Source organism: Lytechinus pictus, chromosome 16 (assembly GCF_037042905.1).
Source record: "Lytechinus pictus isolate F3 Inbred chromosome 16, Lp3.0, whole genome shotgun sequence".
NCBI classification, from domain to species: domain Eukaryota; kingdom Metazoa; phylum Echinodermata; class Echinoidea; order Temnopleuroida; family Toxopneustidae; genus Lytechinus; species Lytechinus pictus.
In genome coordinates, this window is record NC_087260.1 from 14,136,066 (window position 1) to 14,156,289 (window position 20,224).

Below are 20,224 nucleotides of genomic sequence, written 5' to 3' on the forward strand. Positions count from 1 at the left end.
CAAAGCTACATGTAAGACTTGGAATAGAAAGATGCAATGAAAGGGGGAAAAACACATTCCCTGTCAAAGTCAAAAGTTTTTATTTCCTCAAAATAACAAAATGTAATAGATCAACTAGTATTTAAAATAAACGATCACTGCAGTGATTCTGTTCATTCTCCCACTTTTCACTGAAAACACACAATCAGCTTATTTACAATAGAGTTGTCCAAAACAGATAGAGTATGTGATAGAACCTACATGTACTAATGACCAAAACATTTCACACGAAAAGAGTGGTACGATAAAAAGGTGATATCAAGGGGCTTACATACATGTACATACATGTCTAGACAGTAGTTAGTACTTAGTAGCATATAATAGTGAGTGATTGTATTACCGACCGGCCTTGTATTACCGAACGTGCACATCATACGCATCACAAAATAATTTCATCATACGCTCAAAACTTTGCAACATCCTCACAAAGCCAAGGGAACTTGAATAAAAAGATGATGAAAAATGGTTAAAGCACATTTTCAAAGTCTTTCTATTCTCAAAATAATATAAATTAGCTCATCAGTGATTTTGTTGTTTTCTCAACTTTTCCCATAGAAAACACATGTTTATTTTCAAATGACCAAACTACATGTATTTCACAAGCGAAGAGGGGACTGAATGGAAGCTGATATTGTAAAAAAGAAAAACTATTTCAGCAAAATTTTTACATATTTTGTAGTAGATCGATGTGTTTGTGTATTTACAGGTGTATGGTAACAGTTTGGTAGATTTTATGAGAATATTGTGTTTGATATGATTGAATTCATGAAAAGTGTTTGGTAATAAGATCCACTACCATACGTTAATCATTTTAAAAAACTGTTTAATGTCAATCCTGTCAATTGTTCTCGGTAAAAATTTTACATCTTTGATTTTTGCAAATTTTGGTGGAAATTGTTTGTTGATAGAGTCGAGTACAACTACAAGTCTTGATGAATTCTAAGAAAATATTGTGTTTGCCATGATTGACTTTCTTGTCTTTGGTTTACATTGTAGAGCCAAATTTATGAAAAGAGTTGGCGCCAATGCAGTTTCGCACCGGCCGACTTCGAGCAAATTTCACCACAGCCCACCAGAAATTGTTTGCAAATGTCATTGCAAGTCTCTCAGTCACAGTACGAGGTCAATAAACAATATGCCCATCGCTTTCCCTATTTACCCAAATATCGCGATTGGGAACTGCTGTATGTTATTTTGGCTCCAATCTTCACATTATTATCAAATTCAGACATCGCTTCACAGTAGAAGCTGGGCTTCGCCTTCGCCGCGCCGTAAGATAATTTTGATATGGACTGAAGACAAAGTGAAGTTCTGAAATTAGCACCCAAAACAAAGATTTGCCTGCGGGAAATTTGGTCGAATAAGTTGAACTCGAAGTCGAAGTCTGCCAGTGCAAAACTGGCATTAGCACCCAACACTTAATTTGGTAGTAACTAATTCGATCCACACGTTCACACTGGCACTAACACAACAGTGCATCCACTCTTAAATTCAACTTTCAAGAACGTGTGTGCACTACCCTCACAGCTCTGCAGCTGCATGCATGCCGCACTTTTTACTTAATTCATATTCATGTAAAGTGTACCGTATTCCCCCGTACCAGTCACCAGGTCACAACTGCAAAGTGAACGGTGGAAAGAAAGAGGAAACGAAACCAATGAGTGAGTGGGTCAATAAAGCGAAACATTGTTTTTTTTTCAAATAAATGACAGAAATTAAAACTTACAATAAATATCAATCCTCCAACAAACACCAAGAAGTCTTTCATTTGTTTGATTGATGAAAATAATGAGAATTTGTAAACAAGTTACAGAGTCCCCCGCACCAACTTCGGAATTCCGTAATAAAATAACATTACAAACATTTCATCTAATGATGGCGCTATACCTGATTAAGTTGCGTTCGCTCGCGATCGCTATATATAGTAGATAAGATATTTTGATTGATTGATGGATTGATGGATGGATGGATGGATGGATTCATTCAGACATTCATTTGATCAGTTGGTTTTATTTGCAAAGTTACCAAGACATAAAAATCGATATACAGGGGCAGATCCAGATTTCACCAATAAGGGTGCCGGAAAAATCCCTATTTTCCCATATCGCCCGCTTTTTTTTCTTTGTTGTTGACGGTGGTTCATTTAGGGGAAGTCCTATCAATAAAAGACCCTTTTTTGGTTTTAAAAGTAAAAATTAGTCATTTACTTCTTAGCTTAATGTAACCCTAATCAATTAAATCATGCGTGCGTGAGATGAAAATAATTTTCAATATGGCCTGTAAAAAGACTCGTTAAGGATATAGTTTGCAGTCACTCGAGTGAATTAAACATATCTCAACAATCAAATAATGGACGTGCGAAACAAGCTGATTTTTTTTATATTCCGACCTGAAAACTGGACATTCTTAGCATTATTTTTGTATTCATGAACAGGATAGATTTAGATTTACATTTTTGTTTAGAACTAAAACTGGGCACACCTACATTTCGTAATTATGGGTGGGAATCTCCCTAACTTAATTATATGAGCGCGGAACGCGATCTAATAAAATATCCCATCTGAAAAAAAGACAAGCACCTTCTGTGGTCACATGTAAATAAAATAAATATAAAATGCAAGCCCGCGGTTTGTTTTTCAAGATTTCGACATGTCGGACCCAAAATTGCTCAAAAACGTGATTCCATGCATGCATGCATGTAGGTCAATATTCAAATTGCGTTTCTGACCAAAAATCATGAATGTACGATTTTTTTTGGGGGGGGGGGGTTGGTCGTTCAAATGTATTTATTTTCTGCTGTATAGTTATGATCTCAAAAGATTCCTCAACAAATTTCATTGAAAAGACAATAAAAAGCAAAAGGTAAAACAACAAAGAATTGATCTGAGTATCGCAATATTTCATATACACTTGCTAAGAACACCAAAAGAGTTTCTATACCAAAATTTAAAACATTTGGAGCTTTATTTAGAGAGTTATAGAGCAGCGGCGTAACATGGGTCGGTGCATGGCCAGGGGGGCAAGAGCCACAAATTTCCAGGGAAAATTTCCCGGTCATATTATAGTATGAACAGGCGTAATGGTGTAATGAGGCGACAATTTTGAGAAGGCCATGATATTGCGTATCGGGCAGAATTTATCTTTAAAAAAAAGTTGCGAGCGAGCGAAGCGAAAAAATCAAATTTTGTGATAGATTTTGACGTGATATCCAGAGAATAATATATTTCACACTTCTCTCTTTAGATTCCTTTTTTGTGGTCTGTACGCCTGAACATGGTTCTTTGCGACAGTAGCGTGAAGAGTAAAAAAAAAAAAAAAAAAAACCCGAGGGGCACAGTATGTGCTAAAAAGCTGCTTTATATAAGTCCCGAGCGAGCGAAGCGGGCGAGAAAAAAAAACCTTTTCATGAGAATCTAAGTTTGAGCTATTTTTTGACATGCAGTAAATAAAATCATATCTTACACCTTTCCTTCGCTTTTCTTTCCTCCTATTTTTTTGTTCTTGTTTGTAAAACTTTTTGGGGCCATGGCCCAACCCAAGTGCTGTGTGCTTGGGGTCCGGGGCAGAGCTCCCGGAACTTCTTGATATCAAAGCCATTTAAACCTCGCAGATTGCCGCTATTTTAATCAAATCGCGGGCATATACATTATACAACCAAATATTTTGAGGGGGCAATATGGGATTAAATTTAGGGGTTAGCAATGTGGGAAAAAATTTGTAAAAAGTTGCCAGCGTGCAAAGCGAGCTGGAAAAAAATGCCTATATTGAAATTAAATTCTAATTATGTGATAGATTTTCCAATCATATTCAGCAAATAACACATTTCATTGTTTCCATTCATTACACGTACGTTGTCTCCTATAATTTCTTCATTTCCTCTTGTGTGTGCACCACCCAGGACCAAAATCCAGTTAAAACCAATTAGGGCAAAACCAATTGAAACCAGTTGGTCAACTGGTTTCAATAGGGAAATTGGAACAACTGGTTCCAATTGAAAACCAGTTGCCAATTGGTTCCAGTTAAAACCAATTGGTTCCAATTGAAAACCAGTTGCCAATTGGTTCCAGTTAAAACCAATTGGGCAACTGGAACCAGTTGGCAATTGGTACGTGTCAATTGGTTCCAGTTGTTCCAATTTCCCTATTAAAACCAATTGAATCCAATGGAGGCAACTGGTTTCAATTGGTTCCAGTTGAAACCAATTGGAGGCAACTGGTTTCAACTGGAACCAGTTGAAACCAATTGGTTTCCAACTGGATCCAATTGGAACTAATTGGAATGAACTTAATTAGTTACAAATTAATTAGCATTTGCACTAACTATTGCTCATATGCCAACACAGAAGCAGTATTATATGTCTATTAATACCAATGTAAAGGGCATTGATAAAATACAGACTTTCATATGTATATATTGTATGGAAGATCTTCAAATATATGTATTTTTATTTGATGTAATTTGGTAACAGTTAGTGGTGTACTAATTATCCTTTAATCTGTTTTAATTATAATCTATAACATTTATGAACATGGTTTTCACTGCTAAGTATTCTAAATACTTATCTTTAAAAAGTGTGGCACTTGAAATTGAAAAGAATTAAATAGATACATTGTTAATGATGATGAATCTCATAAAACATTAATCTGTGCACACTGGCAGATAATATGCAAATTAACTGGTTTCAATTGGATCCAGTTGGGTAACTGGAAAATTTCCAATTGGAAATCATTTCCAGTTACCCAACTGGTTCCAGTTTTATTTCCAGTTACCCAACTGGTTCCAATTAGAATTCATTTCCAGTTACCTATCTTTCCAGTTAGAAGTCATCTCCAGTTACCCAATTGGTACCAGTTAGGATTTCCAGTTACACAACAACATGGTTCAAGTTAGGATTTCCAGTTACCCAACTGGTTCCAGTTAGAAATCATTTCCAGTTGGAAGTCATTTCCAGTTACCCAACTGGTTCTAGTTAGGATTTCCAGTTGCCCAACTGGTTCCAGTTGGGATTTCCAGTTACTCAACTGGTTCCAGTTAGAAATCATTTCCAATTGGAAGTCATTTCCAGTTACCCAACTGGTTCCAGTTAGGATTTCCAGTTACCCAACTGGTTCCAGTTAGAAATCATTTCCAGTTGGAAGTCATTTCCAGTTACCCAACTGGTTCCAGTTAGGATTTCCAGTTGCCCAACTGGTTCCAGTTAGGATTTCCAGTTGCCCAACTGGTTCCAGTTGGGATTTCCAGTTACTCAACTGGTTCCAGTTAGAAATCATTTCCAATTGGAAGCCATTTCCAGTTACCCAACTGGTTCCAGTTAGGATTTCCAGTTGCCCAACTGGTTTCAATTGGTTTCAACTGGAAATTGTTAAATTCCAGTTAAAACCAATTGAAACCATGCAGTTAAAACCAATTGAAACCAATTGAAACCAGTTGGAAATCCAACTGGTTTCAATTGGATTTTGGTCCTGGGCAAGACCCCCCCCCCCGCGCCTGTATGCCAGTGATTGAACGTGATTGAACGGGGGGCGTTATAGAGCCATTTGAAGGTTATAAATGAAGAGCCCTTACTGCGTGATGGGGTCTTATTTGCATAAAATTTAGCAAGCTTTTTTTTTGTCCCTTTTCTTTGTTTTTCAATTTAGCTTTTGACTAATTCCATATCGTTTCCCGCTATTGTTTGCCAATTTGTCATCTTTTAATGTATTTCCCACCGTGCTATTGCATTACATAGGCCTATTTCGGAATGATTTGTTCTTTCTCAAATGTTTTTCTTCCGTACATTTTCCCGCTTTCCTTCCTTTTCCATTAAAAAAAGTTTTTTCTTCGTTTTCTTTTCGCTTTCCCTTTCCTTTTCCTCCTTTTCCATTTTTCTTCCCCTTTCCCTTTCTTTCTCCCTCCTTTTTGTTCTTTTTGCCGTTTTCCTTTTATTTTCCCGGTGAAATCCGCCAGGGGGCAGCTTGCCCCCTGCCCCCCCCCCGCCTGAATGATTTCGCATAATCACTTAATAGAAACTTGCATGACATTACTTTCTACACAATTTTGTACTGTCCCAGACGAACCTGCGTGCCAATTTTCGGCGCGATTACGCGGTCGGCGCCTCGGCGGCCGAGATCTCAAGGTTGGGGGGGGGGGGGGGGGGGGCTCCATATATGCACCCAACCCAGATAGCTCTAGATCCAGCTATAGAGGGAGAAGCAACCGCCCCTCCCCCTATTAGAGGAGGGGGTGGACTTAGGGAAAGGAGCGGTAGAAGACAAGTGAATAAAATAAAGTGACGTGCCGGTGAAGACCCAATTAAGTTTAAAAAAAAAACTTTCATTAATTTCACATTTGCTCCGAAATAATTTTTTTTTTTTTATCATCATGAACCATTCGAAGAAAAAAAAAGAAGAAATTTATGCAACATATGGGGCAGCTGATCAATCAAAGATTGAAAATTTTACTAACTTTCTTGATCTTTTGAGGGTTTTTTGTTGAACCTTCCTAATTGTTTATTATTATTATTATTTTCTGCTATTTTGTACAACCAATTAACTGTTCTTCATGCAGGGTGAACTTCCCCTTCAAGGAAATATGAAATGTTTCTTCGGTAAAAATAAGGAAAGGGGCACTTTTGTAAAGCTTCAAAAAGTGTGCGTGTGCGTGTGTTGGGGGGGGGGGGGGGTCACTGTACCCAGGCGCGTAGCCAGGGGGGGCGGTCGCCCCCCAAAAAAAAAACGTCCCAAAAAAGAAAAAAAAAAGAAGAGAAAAAAGAGAGGAGAAAAGGAAAAGCGAAGGGAAGAAAGGTAGCTTTGTGGGTTTTTCTTTTTATTCTTTATTTTTTTCTCAAAAGAGAAACTCCTTCACTCTTGCTCTAAATTTATATATATGAATTTTGCTTCCGCGCTGCGCGCGGTTAAATGACAATATTGCAGTTCTCCTTTGTTTCCGTAACCCTTTCTCTAGCCCTGTTTTTCGACCTCAGCTATGTGTTTCTTGCCATGGAATAAGAGTAAGGTTATAGGCCGAAGTATATGAAGTTATCTTTTTTTTCAAATTGATCACGCAACTTCTGGTCGGGTCGACTTCGGGCGGGTAAAATCTTTATATCAATTTCTGCCGTCACCTCCATATAGGCCACTTCTCCCGCTTTTCAGCACATTACTACACAACCATAATTTGGGGGCAAACAGGTTCCTAATTTCAAAAGAGGAAGGTACAAAATTCGTGTCATATTAAATAAAAAAAAAGTACAACATTTTTTAATTCAAATTCTATTAAAATTTCCCTGCACATTCATTTCCTGTCCTGTTTTGTATGAGGCGCCGAATGTACCAATATTATATAGAACAATTATTTGTTATATAATCATTATTTATTAAATAATAACTATTATTTATATATAATTTACATTTTATTTGTAAATAACTACTATTATATAAAATATCATTTCTAATTATTTATATATAATTCCAAGTAATACTTCATTATTTGTAAATAATAATAGTTCGACATTCCATTATTTATAAATAATGATTATTTGTTTTTCATTATTTATAAATAATGATTATTTGTTTTTCATTATTTATAAATAATGATTATTTGTTTTTCATTATTTACAAATAATGATTATTTGTTTTTCATTATTTATAAATAATGATTATTTGTTTTTCATTGTTTATAAATAATGATTATTTGTTTTTCATTATTTACAAATAATGATTATTTGTTTTTCATTATTTATAAATAATGATTATTTGTTTTTCATTATTTACAAATAATGATAATTGGTTTTTCATTATTTATAAATAATGATTATTTGTTTTTCATTATTTACAAATAATGATTATTTGTTTTTCATTATTTATAAATAATGATTATTTGTTTTTCATTATTTATAGATAATGATTATTTGTTTTTCATTATTTATAAATAATTTGTTGAGTTTTCCATTATTTATAAATAATGATTATTTGTTAAATAATGAAAACGTCTACTTCATTATTTATAAATAATTTTTTCGAGTGCACCATTATTCTCATTATTTATAAATAATCATTATTTAATGTTCGAGTTTTCCATTATTTATAAATAAAGATTATTTGTTAAATAATGAAATATCTACTTCATTATTTATAAATAATAATTTTGTTTCAATATCCCATTAATCATTATTTATAAACAATTTTTACAGTTTGCCATTATATACAAATAATCATTATTTATATACAAATAACCATTATTTATTAAATAATGCCATTATTTATTAAATAATGCCATTATTTATTAAATAATGGAAAACTCGCTATAACATGCAAATGTGGGACCGCCCATGATATGAATATTCATGATGCGATTTCCTTTTTCGTGATTTTTCTTCACAAATTTTTGTCCATTTCCTCTTCATAATGACATTTCTTGAAGCAATTTTCTAGGGATATGGTCTGATTGTAATATTCTTCATTTTCTATATAACTTCGTCTTCGTAGAAATATCAAAAAGTGTAATTTTATACGATTTTTCCTACAGTTCACAATCCCCATAGGCGCGCGTGTACGGTAGGGACAACCGGTGAATCGACGGAGTGCTCTTCATCGAAATACTACGTTGGTTGGTCCCCGGAAGTGGCGGGCGGAATTTAGCCCGAATCCTCGATGGAAGTCGATCAAGTGCATATGAGCTGAGAGAGTGAAATATCAGTGTACTTGTACAGGCCCTTCTACTTTTTATAAATATTTCTTGTTGCTTTTTTTGTTAAGTTAATTTTTCCTGGTGTAGAGATAAGTTTCAGTTCTAATAATGCACTTCAAATACATTTTGGAGTGTCTGTTTGAGGCGTTTGGGGCGATTTCACCCTGGCCCCAAAATGCTCGCAACGACAATACGGGGGCATGATGACCCCTAAATTTTTAAAAACTTATTTTTCTATTGAAAATTATCTCAAAATTCACCAAAAGTGTGCACGAAAGCCTTCGTATTTCTTTTTTAAAACTCCAAAAAGTGCCCAAATGACAAGCTTGGTCGCTTCGCTGTGTCGCATTCAACTTGAGAACGTTTACGCGTCTGCTTCGACATATCCCCCCCCCCCCCTCCTCCGAAAGAAATTCTGTATACGGCCATGCTCTAAAGAGCCTGGCACATTGATTTATGTATACTTTCATTTTCATTATTTTTATCTCATTATCAACATGGCCTTATGCAGAATTTTTTCCAGGGGGGCCGGGGCCAGAGCATGACGCGCGTAAACTTTCTCAAAAAAATCTTGAAAGCGAGACAGCCACGGGACCAAGCCCAAATGACAAGCTTGGTCGCTTCGCTGTCTCGCTTTCAACTTGAGAACGTTTACGCGCGTCTGCCCCCACCCCCCGAAAGAAATTCTGTGAACGGCCATGCTCAAAAGAGCATATGGCACATTGATTTATATGTACTTTTCATTTTCATTATTTTAATCACATTATCATCATGGCCTAGCTTACACAGAATTTTTACCGGGGGGGGGGGGGAGCAGCTAGGACGCGCGTAAAGTTTCTCAAAAAAATCTTGAAAGCGAGACAGCGACGCGACCAAGCTCAAATGACAAGCTTGGTCGCTTCGCTTTTTCAAGATTTTTATGAGAAAGTTTACGCGCGTCCTGCTCCCCCCACCCCCCCCCCCCCGGAAAAAATTCTGCGTAAGGCCATGATGATAATGAGATAAAAATAATGAAAATGAAGTATACATAAATCAATGTGCCAGGCTCTTTAGAGCATGGCCGTATACATAATTTCTTTCGGAGGAGGGGGGGGGGGGGGAAGCAGACGCGTAAACGTTCTCAAGTTGAAAGCGACACAGCGAAGCGACCAAGCTTGTCATTTGGGCACTTTTTGGAGTTTTAAAAGTGAAATACGAAGGCTTTCGTGCACACTTTTGGTGAATTTTGTGATAATTTTCAATAGAAAAATAAGTTTTTAAAAATTTAGGGGTCATCATGCCCCCGTATTGTCGTTGCGAGCATTTTGGGGCCAGGGTGAAATCGCCCCAAACGCCTCAAACAGACACTCCAAAATGTATTTGAAGTGCATTATTAGAACTGAAACTTATCTCTACACCAGGAAAAATTAACTTAACAAAAAAAGCAACAAGAAATATTTATAAAAAGTAGAAGGGCCTGTACAAGTACACTGATATATTTCACTCTCTCAGCTCATATGCACTTGATCGACTTCCATCGAGGATTCGGGCTAAATTCCGCCCGCCACTTCCGGGGACCAACCAACGTAGTATTTCGATGAAGAGCACTCCGTCGATTCACCGGTTGTCCCTACCGTACACGCGCGCCTATGGGGATTGTGAACTGTAGGAAAAATCGTATAAAATTACACTTTTTGATATTTCTACGAAGACGAAGTTATATATAAAATGAAGAATATTACAATCAGACCATATCCCTAGAAAATTGCTTCAAGAAATGTCATTATGAAGAGGAAATGGACAAAAATTTGTGAAGAAAAATCACGAAAAAGGAAATCGCATCATGAATATTCATATCATGGGCGGTCCCACATTTGCATGTTATAGCGAGTTTTCCATTATTTAATAAATAATGGCATTATTTAATAAATAATGGCATTATTTAATAAATAATGGTTATTTGTATATAAATAATGATTATTTGTATATAATGGCAAACTGTAAAAATTGTTTATAAATAATGAATAATGGGATATTGAAACAAAATTATTATTTATAAATAATGAAGTAGATATTTCATTATTTAACAAATAATCTTTATTTATAAATAATGGAAAACTCGAACATTAAATAATGATTATTTATAAATAATGAGAATAATGGTGCGCTCGAAAAAATTATTTATAAATAATGAAGTAGACGTTTTCATTATTTAACAAATAATCATTATTTATAAATAATGGAAAACTCAACAAATTATTTATAAATAATGAAAAACAAATAATCATTATTTATAAATAATGAAAAACAAATAATCATTATTTGTAAATAATGAAAAACAAATAATCATTATTTATAAATAATGAAAAACCAATTATCATTATTTGTAAATAATGAAAAACAAATAATCATTATTTATAAATAATGAAAGACAAATAATCATTATTTGTAAATAATGAAAAACAAATATTCATTATTTATAAATAATGAAAAACAAATAATCATTATTTATAAATAATGAAAAACAAATAATCATTATTTGTAAATAATGAAAAACAAATAATCATTATTTATAAATAATGAAAAACAAATAATCATTATTTATAAATAATGAAAAACAAATAATCATTATTTATAAATAATGGAATGTCGAACTATTATTATTTACAAATAATGAAGTATTACTTGGAATTATATATAAATAATTAGAAATGATATTTTATATAATAGTAGTTATTTACAAATAAAATGTAAATTATATATAAATAATAGTTATTATTTAATAAATAATGATTATATAACAAATAATTGTTCTATATAATATTGGTACATTCGGCGCCTCATAGTTTTGCGCCCTCAGTTTGATTTTTTTCTTTATCATTCAAAATTAAGCGCTTCAGGATAAATCAAAGAAATTATACATCATTCTTTTTTATATAATTTCAATAAATCACAGAAGTTTCAACTTTTTGCGCACTATTTTCCTTGTAATGAAGTTCAATAATCTTAGAAAATCAATTGAATTAGAGCCGATGGGGTAGAGATATATGCATTTGATGAAACGTCCGCACTTTTGAAATTTCAGAGTTTGATTGCTCTGCACGGGGAGCACGGGGAGAAATATCTTCCTCTTGTTTTGCGAGTTAAAGATATGCACTGCCGCTAAATTGTTTGTAATCAAATCTGATCTTTCCAAGGGAAGCATTCAGTATAACTTAGGGAATATCCTTATCTCGGGATCCTTTTCTTTAGAAAAAAAATTGATAAAACGCTTTAGCTTTCGCGCTTCGCGCGGGGTAAATATTATTTTAATTTCCTCCATTTTATCCCTTTTTGTGCGTTCACAATCACTTTAAAAAAAAACGTTCAAAATCAAAATATAGTCAACTGAATTGGAGCTGATATAGGTATTAGAGACAGGAGAGACGGCTCCTTTTCATTTTAACTTAAGAAACACCGAACCCCTCCCTGCACCCACCCCCTAGGGAGCGCGCTTCGCGCGCTCTGTAAGTGTTGGCCATAGACATTTACCGCCCCCTCCAAAATGAAATCCTGGCTACGCGGTTGACTAAACCCCTGCTGCAGCATCACGGTCACCTTCCCTGCTCTACATAAATAAAAATAAATATTACTTGTTCATTGTTCCTGTATTTTGCTGATAATAGTGCATACAACCGTTTTGAAGAAACAAACAAGTATTTGATATATTGCCGATACCGTATCACCGTTCTGACGTCATTATTCTGCAGTCTGCTGTAAATAATTGTTTGTGCCGGCGCCGGGTTCTTAATTCTTCTAAAACAAGAAGTAATTTGAATCAAAATGCCTTTATCAAAGAATGTTGATCATTTTGTGCTTCCTAACATCATCATTATGGCTGTAGTCACAGTGGGTCTTCTTTTAACGGTGGTATGTTAAACAATTTATCTACTTTTGTCTGGCCGCGTTGGATCAGTTGGAGCCGATCGGCACATCCAAGGCAAGGCCCGGGGTGGCCGAGGCGAAGGTGATAGCTCGGGTTCGGTCCGAGCCGAGTCGAGCAAGCGTCTCCGCTCCGATCCGGGGCGGTGCACTTCGCTTTCGCGCATGCTGAAAATTAGTCCAGTGGCTCAATACTAGGAAAAGGACAAATTTTGCAGATGTGGGAATATGAATTATCATGATTAGATCTGTCTATGACTATGCCATCAAAAATTTATCATAGTTTATTGATAGTTTTATGATTATAAATTTATAATAACTTGTATTAAGAATTTTTATTTTTTAGAAAATAGGCCCCCCCCCTATAGTATATATTTTTTATTCTGTTCAATGTTCCCGCTGTTCACATTTTGATAGGGGGCCCAAGGGGGGTCTAATATATTTTGAATTGTATGCTAAAAATCAGTTCTGTCATTATTTTGCATTGCACCCAGGATAGATGGGCCTTATCGTGAAATTTGTCACCTCTCTTCTCGTGTGTGTTGGTGTGTGCGCGCTCGTTGTGTACAAAGTCAATGGGAGTGGAAAGATGTCACCACCGCTGACGAAATAAACGGCAGTGAATGGACTGGTGACATAAACCACGATAATGCCGATAGATGTTTTATTAACATCTATTATTAGGGAGTTCGGTGAAATGCCACTTTCAGAATTTGTATCTGTCTGTGCACCCAGTCCGTACAACACAAATATAAAGCCATTTGGCATTATTAAAGGAGGAGGAAAAACCCTATAGAAACCTATACCATGAGAAACTTTTATGAATAAAATGTTTATGAATAAAATGATGTATAATTCAAGGGCATGCATTGCCTCACATAGCAGCGCATTGCACTAAAAAATGATTACACAGTCCTGTTCATTGTATTTTGTGTATTAACTTAAAGTTGTGAAAATCTACTTTTGCTGTAAAAAACATCTGCACATTCTTTCCTTTAAACAGAAATATCTCTGTCATTATTTGACATCAGGAGTTGATTCAAGCACCATTCTTTTTCTTATTTCACAAGTTTTCCAGTGGTACCAAATTTGTTGGGATGCCTTCAGGATTTCAAAATGTCTCTGTCTCCCCACTCAAACATTTTTTTTGACAAGAAAATCTGCATATTTTCCCATGTAAATTGGAGTATCTCCAACAATATATCAGACAATCAGTTGATTGAAGCACCATTATTTTTCTTATTTCACAAGCTTTCCAACGGTATCAAATTTGTTGGGATACAAGATTTAAAAAAGTCACCGAACTCCGTACTATTATAGGTGAAACTGGGCCGTTTTCCATTCTAATTTAAACTCACCTTTGATGAAGTTTTGACGCCATGCTTATTTGATATTTTTTATTTCATTTAAATTAACTTTTTGGGTGAACTTGATATTCTATAGAGATATTTCTGAATTCTGATTTAAATGTATTTTTTGAAAAATATTTTAAATTTGTTTCTTCTAGTTGTGCACCTTCAAACCCGAGGTTGTTCCTTATGCCTACATGGGACCACTTGGTGATTTGGCTCACTACCTTGCATACAAACAAACCCTAGTTATGCAGACAATGTAAGTATATTGTTTGCCCAGGAAGTGGCCGAAGTTCAGAACCAGCTTGGGTGACCAGACGTCCCGGTTTTTAAGGGACAGTTCCACATTTCAGTAATTTTTCAAGTGTCCCATATGACCCTGCCCAGAATGCCGTTTTGTCCTGTATTTAATAATAATAATGATAATAATTAGACTTATATCGCGCCAAATCCACTCTGTAGAGTGCTCAAGGCGCTTTTTAGGAAATTATAAAAGAAATTAAGAAGAATTGAAGAGAAATGTTTTGAGGTAATGTTTAAAAGTTTCAGAGGTCAAGCACTGTTTGATGTTTTAAGGGAGGCTATTCCATAACTTAGAGGATGAGTAAACAAATGATCTTTCACCTCAGGTTTTGGAAACATTGGGGGTAACAAGAGAATTGGAAAAGGAAGAACGTATTTCACGGCTTTCAACACATGTATGTGAAAATATTCAAGCATTTCATCTTTTTGGAAAAAGGGTGGAATGTGGAAAATTGTATTCTGATCATGTTATAATCAATGAAAAAAAAAATTTATAGAAAAGAGGTACAAACTTTTGCTCGCTCACAGCTTTTTAGAAATTTTGCCCCATATGCCATTTTTAGCCCCTCTGAAATTGTTTGATTCAGTCACCAGAAGTGTCTTGTTTTGGGACTGTCCAAATCTGGTCACCCTGGATCCAGCAGGTGTAGGGAATGGAGGGGGGGGGGGGAGAAGTGAAAATTACCTTTTTCCCCGTACAGCTGGAAGTGGATCTTTACTCCACTCGTGCACTTCCTTTTTCTGTTATAATTCAAAGTTGTTTATGAAAATGCAATCTATTTGATGTATGTTGGAAGTTCCTTTGGTAGCAGTAGAGACGTTGAATGGTACACAGTATGCGCTATATAAGAAATAAGATATAAGAAATGAGTGTATCAATGTATGTTAGATGCATCATTTTGATCCAGGCTATCTTTCTTTATGATTTTATGACTTGTTAAACATGTTTTCTTGATTAAATAATTTTTTATAGTATTTGAACATGATGGGAAAGAAATAGTTTAAATAAATGTGATATTAATGATAATTGTAATATGATTATAATAATTGAAGTAGTAGTTAATACCAGGGAAGTTATTTAATTCAAATTTAATTTCTTTGTTTTGTCCTGTTCCAGATGTTGTACAGCAATCTTCCTACATGTTGTTGAGGCCTTCTATGCGTATTACCTAGCAGGGTAAGAGATGTTTCTTTGACAAACAAAAAATTCATTGAATATGATAGTGATAATGAACAAGGTAGACCTACAAGTACTGATAACTGGGGTGACTTTGGTAAATCTCTGGGAAGAGATATCCCATTTTTAACCAACTCCCCAAATAATATTCCTGAGTGCTAATTATGGAGGAGTCTATGGTTTCTATATTAGCCTCTTCCTTCAATAGTGATATTTTGTTGACAGCCATTTCAAAAGTGTATATTTTTTGAGATACTCTGTAGTGTACAGGTTTCTCATTTTCCAGTTGGTGTAAGACACCTAAAAAATTCCCCAAAAGAGAATCCACATTCACTGCAGTGTTAAAGCATATATGTTGCAGATTTAGGCAGTAGGTTACAAAAAACGGTTATTTGCCAATATGTAGATTGCCAACTCGTCCACTCATCTCATGGTCGACCTTCATTTAGTCTAATGCCATTCCGTCTATCAACATTTCGTGTAACAACCATTTGGTCCAATAATCACTTCGTCTAATCACAAGTTCATCTCTGACCATTTCGTCTGAAAACCAGTTGGTCTAGATAATACCCATTTCCTTTTCATTAATTTTGCCAAATTAACACGTAGGCCTAAACCAATTTGACCAAATGGTATATGGACTGAATGGCTATTGGACCATCTGGTTATGAGATGAAATTGTGAGTGGACGAAATGGTAATTAGACCCAGTGGATAGTGGACCATATGATGGTAGACCAAATGATAGTAGACGAGTTGGTGATTGGACGAATTGGCATTCGACCAATTGAAAATAAATTGTAAAAAAGTAGCCCCTGAAAATGACCCCCCCCCCCCGCAAAAAAAAGAAAAGAAAATGGATCAACCATATATGATATAATTTACATGTATGCAAAAATCAACTATTCCCTTTTTGTTTTTATTTCCATTTCCAATTCTATTGCCAGGACGAAAGAGTTATCAAGTTCCGCAAGACTCAAGTGGGGCATTGGTACTCTGTGTTTTGGCATCTTCTGCATGTACGAGTTGTTGAAGTATGACCCAACTAAGCATCAGAAGAATGAATGATTAAAGTGTGCGAGCTACAGAAATAATGTGAACCTACTTCAATGACAAGCCAGGTTGTGTGACCAATATTTCAAGTCTTCTACAGGGTTTGGTACTGTATATACGGTAAGCATTGACAATATAAGGTGCCTTTGCCAGAACCTCAGGGGAGGCTGGACTGAGCTGCATGGATTCTCTTTAGGTGGATGTCAGGTTATTCAAAATTTCAAACTGTATTCTAGTTATGAAATGTCTGCAGTTGGATTGTAGGCCAATAAGCTTTTGGGCAAATAATGGTGTCTTTAATAATTGTCAGAACTGCAGTATAGGGAATGAGCTTAATAATATGTGAGCTAGTAGCTTTATGAACTTCACTGGGATGCCAGGCTTTTCCCAATTTAAAATAGATCTATATTTTTCAAGCTTCAAAGTGTTTATATTTTAAATGTAGGTCAAACGTGATCGTCCTATAAACTCTGAACCATTGCAAATAAAGGTGTTTTTATTTCAGAACAATAACAACAGAAGGAATGAGTTAAATAGTATTTAATGGGAGATGCCAGGTTTTGTCCCATTTCAAACGGCATTCAAGTTATGAAGTGCCTACATTTAGTATTGTAGGCCAATCATTATCTTCCTAATTACTCTGAACAGAGTCAACGGGGCATGTGAAGATATCTTTGTTTCAGAATTCAGAGCTACAATGGATTTTGAGCCTACTTCAATGACATGCTAGCCTTGCTAGGTTTTGTCCAGTTTTCAAAGTTTATTCAGGATTCTCCTATTATTTCTAAAGTCTGAATATTGGTGTATATAAGTGTGTTCTTGTTTCACGAGTCCACTGTTTCTAATCTGATGAATCAACTGTTCATAACAGTACATGTAGACTCATTAATAAAATTGTGTGCTTTACCATAGCAACAACCATCAATTTAGTGCAATGTGATAAAAACGCTCATCAGCAATGGAAATTTTTTTATACTCTACATGGTAAATTAGGCGAAATTCTGCATAAACCATGGGTTTAATCGATCGATGGGCTTTATATTATCTTTGTGATTCGGACCGATGTTTTCTATTTTCATTCTTACTTTTTTTCATATTTTAAGTATGGGAGTGCAATCTTGTATGAATAATGATTTTGAATTAAATTAGATTATAGATTTTAAAAGTCTTCCTTTTTCATTCCTTTAAAAAGATTTATCTCACTTTTATGAATCTTGCAATCATTTCAGGCTTCATGTACTGTATGTCATACTTAGTCATTTGAAATGTATATAAATCATACATATTTTTTTCACTTGGCTTTCCTTTTCAAACAGGAAACGTATATTTGGGTGTTCCATAAAGCTGTTCATGAGGTAAATTGCCAATTCGTCTACTGCCAACTCATCCACTTACCACATGGTTTACCTTCATTTAATCTAATGCCATTCAGTCCATCAACATTTCATCTATTTGGTCCAATAATCACTTTGTCTAATCACCAGTTCATCTATGACCATTTTGCCTAATAACCAGTTGGTCTAATACCTATCTTCTTTTCATTCATTTTGCACAATTTAACACTTAGGCCAATCAGACCAAATGGTAAATGGACTAAATTTGGACCAACTGGTTATTAGACGGAATGGCATTAGACTAAATGAAAGTTGACCATGTGGTGAGTGGACGAACTGATGGTAGACCAAGTGATAGTAGATGAGTTGGCAATTGGACGAATTGGAAATAAACCGTTGAGACATTCACAACTTTACACAGGACAGATGACCTGAGGCCCGTTTCATAAAGACTTGATATAATAACAAATTTACAGTTTATGTAACAAGCTTATGATCAGCCAATCAAATTGATTGATTTCAGTAGCTTTGAACTGTCATTGCAAATTTGTTATTATAACAAGTTTTATGAAATTGGGATTCAGTTCTTGTGTGCTAAAGCAAATTCTCAAATCATTTTACTCGCATTCAAAGTAAGTTGGGTAATATTAAAGAAAAAATACCTTTTTGTCAATAACAAAAATTTGCTTTAGCTTGAAATGAGAAGTAAATTCCCATTTTATATGAAATCACAGAGAATAATTTGTTTAGGTTTTAATTCTTTGGAGAAAATAAATTAAGAGGAAAGCCCCATAAAACAATCTTTCTCTCTGTCCCCTTTTTCTCCCCCCCCCCATCTTTTTTTTTCTCTCTTTGTGTGTGTGTGTTTTTTTTTTTTGGGGGGGGGCGACTGCCCCCCACTGGCTACATGCCTTTAGCTGGTGAATCTAAAGTCATAAATGTTGCTAGCAAACAGCTTCATGACACACCACCATGTTCATGTATATGTAACAAGTTTGATGAAGACCTGGGGGGGGGGGGTATTTCACAAAGAGTGAAGTCTGACTTAGAGTTACGGTATGCTTTTAAAACGATACTCCAGGCTGAAAATATTTATATCTAAATAAATAGAGTAAAAGTCACAAAGCAAAATGCTGAAAATTTCATCAAAATCGGATAACAACAAAGTTATTGAATTTTAAAGTTTATCAATACTTTGTGAAAACAGTTATATGCACATCGTCATGAATATTCATTAGGTGGGCTGATGATGTCATATCCCCTCTTTTCTTTTTATTATGTTATTACATGAAATGATAATTGTTTCATTTTTTCATACATGTGTAATGTGTCTCCATTATGATGAAATAAGTTGCAGCAATAAATAACTAATACACTTACATGTAATCAGTTGTCAATTCAATTGTTTTAGTTCTTGGTAGAAAATATTTAAATAAACCTGATTTCAAATAATAAAATACAAAAGAACAAGTGGGGACATGACATCATCAGCCCACCTAATGAATATTCATGAACACATGCCTTAAACTGTTTCACCGGAATAACGCAAATCTTTAAAATTCAATAACTTCGTTATTTATTATCCGATTATGATCAAATTTTCAGCATTTTACTCCGGTCCGTGAGTTTTACTCTTTTTATTGAGATATAAATATCTCCAGCCTGGACCATCCCTTTAAAATGTCGACGGACACATGAAACGCACAATCTTATTGATGGGTATGCAGTAGTGTGTGTCCTCTAAGCACCACTTGACCAATTTTTTCTGCAAACAACTGGGAATATAAGTGCGAATCTAGGTGACACTTAATCTTTGTGAAACACCTCCTGTGTTCTTCAAAGAATGTGGATTAGTGCTGGCTTAAGCACATTTTATGGATTTATGGTGCTGTATTCATAAAAAACAATTTTAAACTGTATTCTACATGAATTTTATTATGTACATGTCTTTTTTTTCCAACCAGAATAAATATACAGGAAAAGAAATTGGTGTTATTCTTTTGATTATCATTATGGTTTATGTGTTGATGTCTATTGATATTGCTGCTTACTTGGTTGCTTCCACAAGACCACAACAGAGTGCCCTGTCTTACAAAGAGTTGCGATTGATCAGATCAACTAGAATTATGGGAAGTCTACAACGCCAACATCTAAAATGCATGTTTGTTATTATTCTCCAGATATGATGTATATTCATACATTATCATTTTCTTAACATTACCATTCAGTGTGATTCTCTTTGGTCACAAAGTGCATTGTGCCATTTTTCTGAAGAAAAAGTTACGACATTGATGGATTTCCATAGATAGAGTTTATATTGATTGGATTAATCATAACTCTTTCTAAGACGGGGCCCAGATGTTTCAAGAACATATTCATAAACATCTTTAAACACAATCT

General features: G+C 34.9%; 2 protein-coding genes across 2 annotated transcripts in view; one reads left to right on the forward strand and one right to left on the reverse strand.

The window, feature by feature from the left end:
• LOC129279163 (E3 ubiquitin-protein ligase RNF13-like) overlaps positions 1 to 1,913 on the reverse strand; it is a 51,517-nt gene extending 49,604 nt beyond the window's left edge. Inside the window, exon 1 of the mRNA XM_064110829.1 lies at positions 1,766 to 1,913. The gene's annotated coding sequence lies outside the window, so the exon portion shown is untranslated. The remainder of the gene's footprint in view (positions 1 to 1,765) is intronic.
• A 10,492-nt stretch (positions 1,914 to 12,405) lies between these two features.
• Positions 12,406 to 19,810, forward strand: LOC129278653 (transmembrane protein 254-like). Its single transcript, XM_054914800.2, has 4 exons — positions 12,406 to 12,594; positions 14,114 to 14,217; positions 15,379 to 15,438; positions 16,385 to 19,810. The coding sequence occupies exons 1-4, from the start codon at positions 12,508 to 12,510 to the stop codon at positions 16,503 to 16,505; spliced, it is 372 nt and encodes a 123-aa protein (XP_054770775.1). The 5' UTR covers positions 12,406 to 12,507; the 3' UTR covers positions 16,506 to 19,810.
• The last annotated feature ends 414 nt before the right edge of the window (positions 19,811 to 20,224 follow it).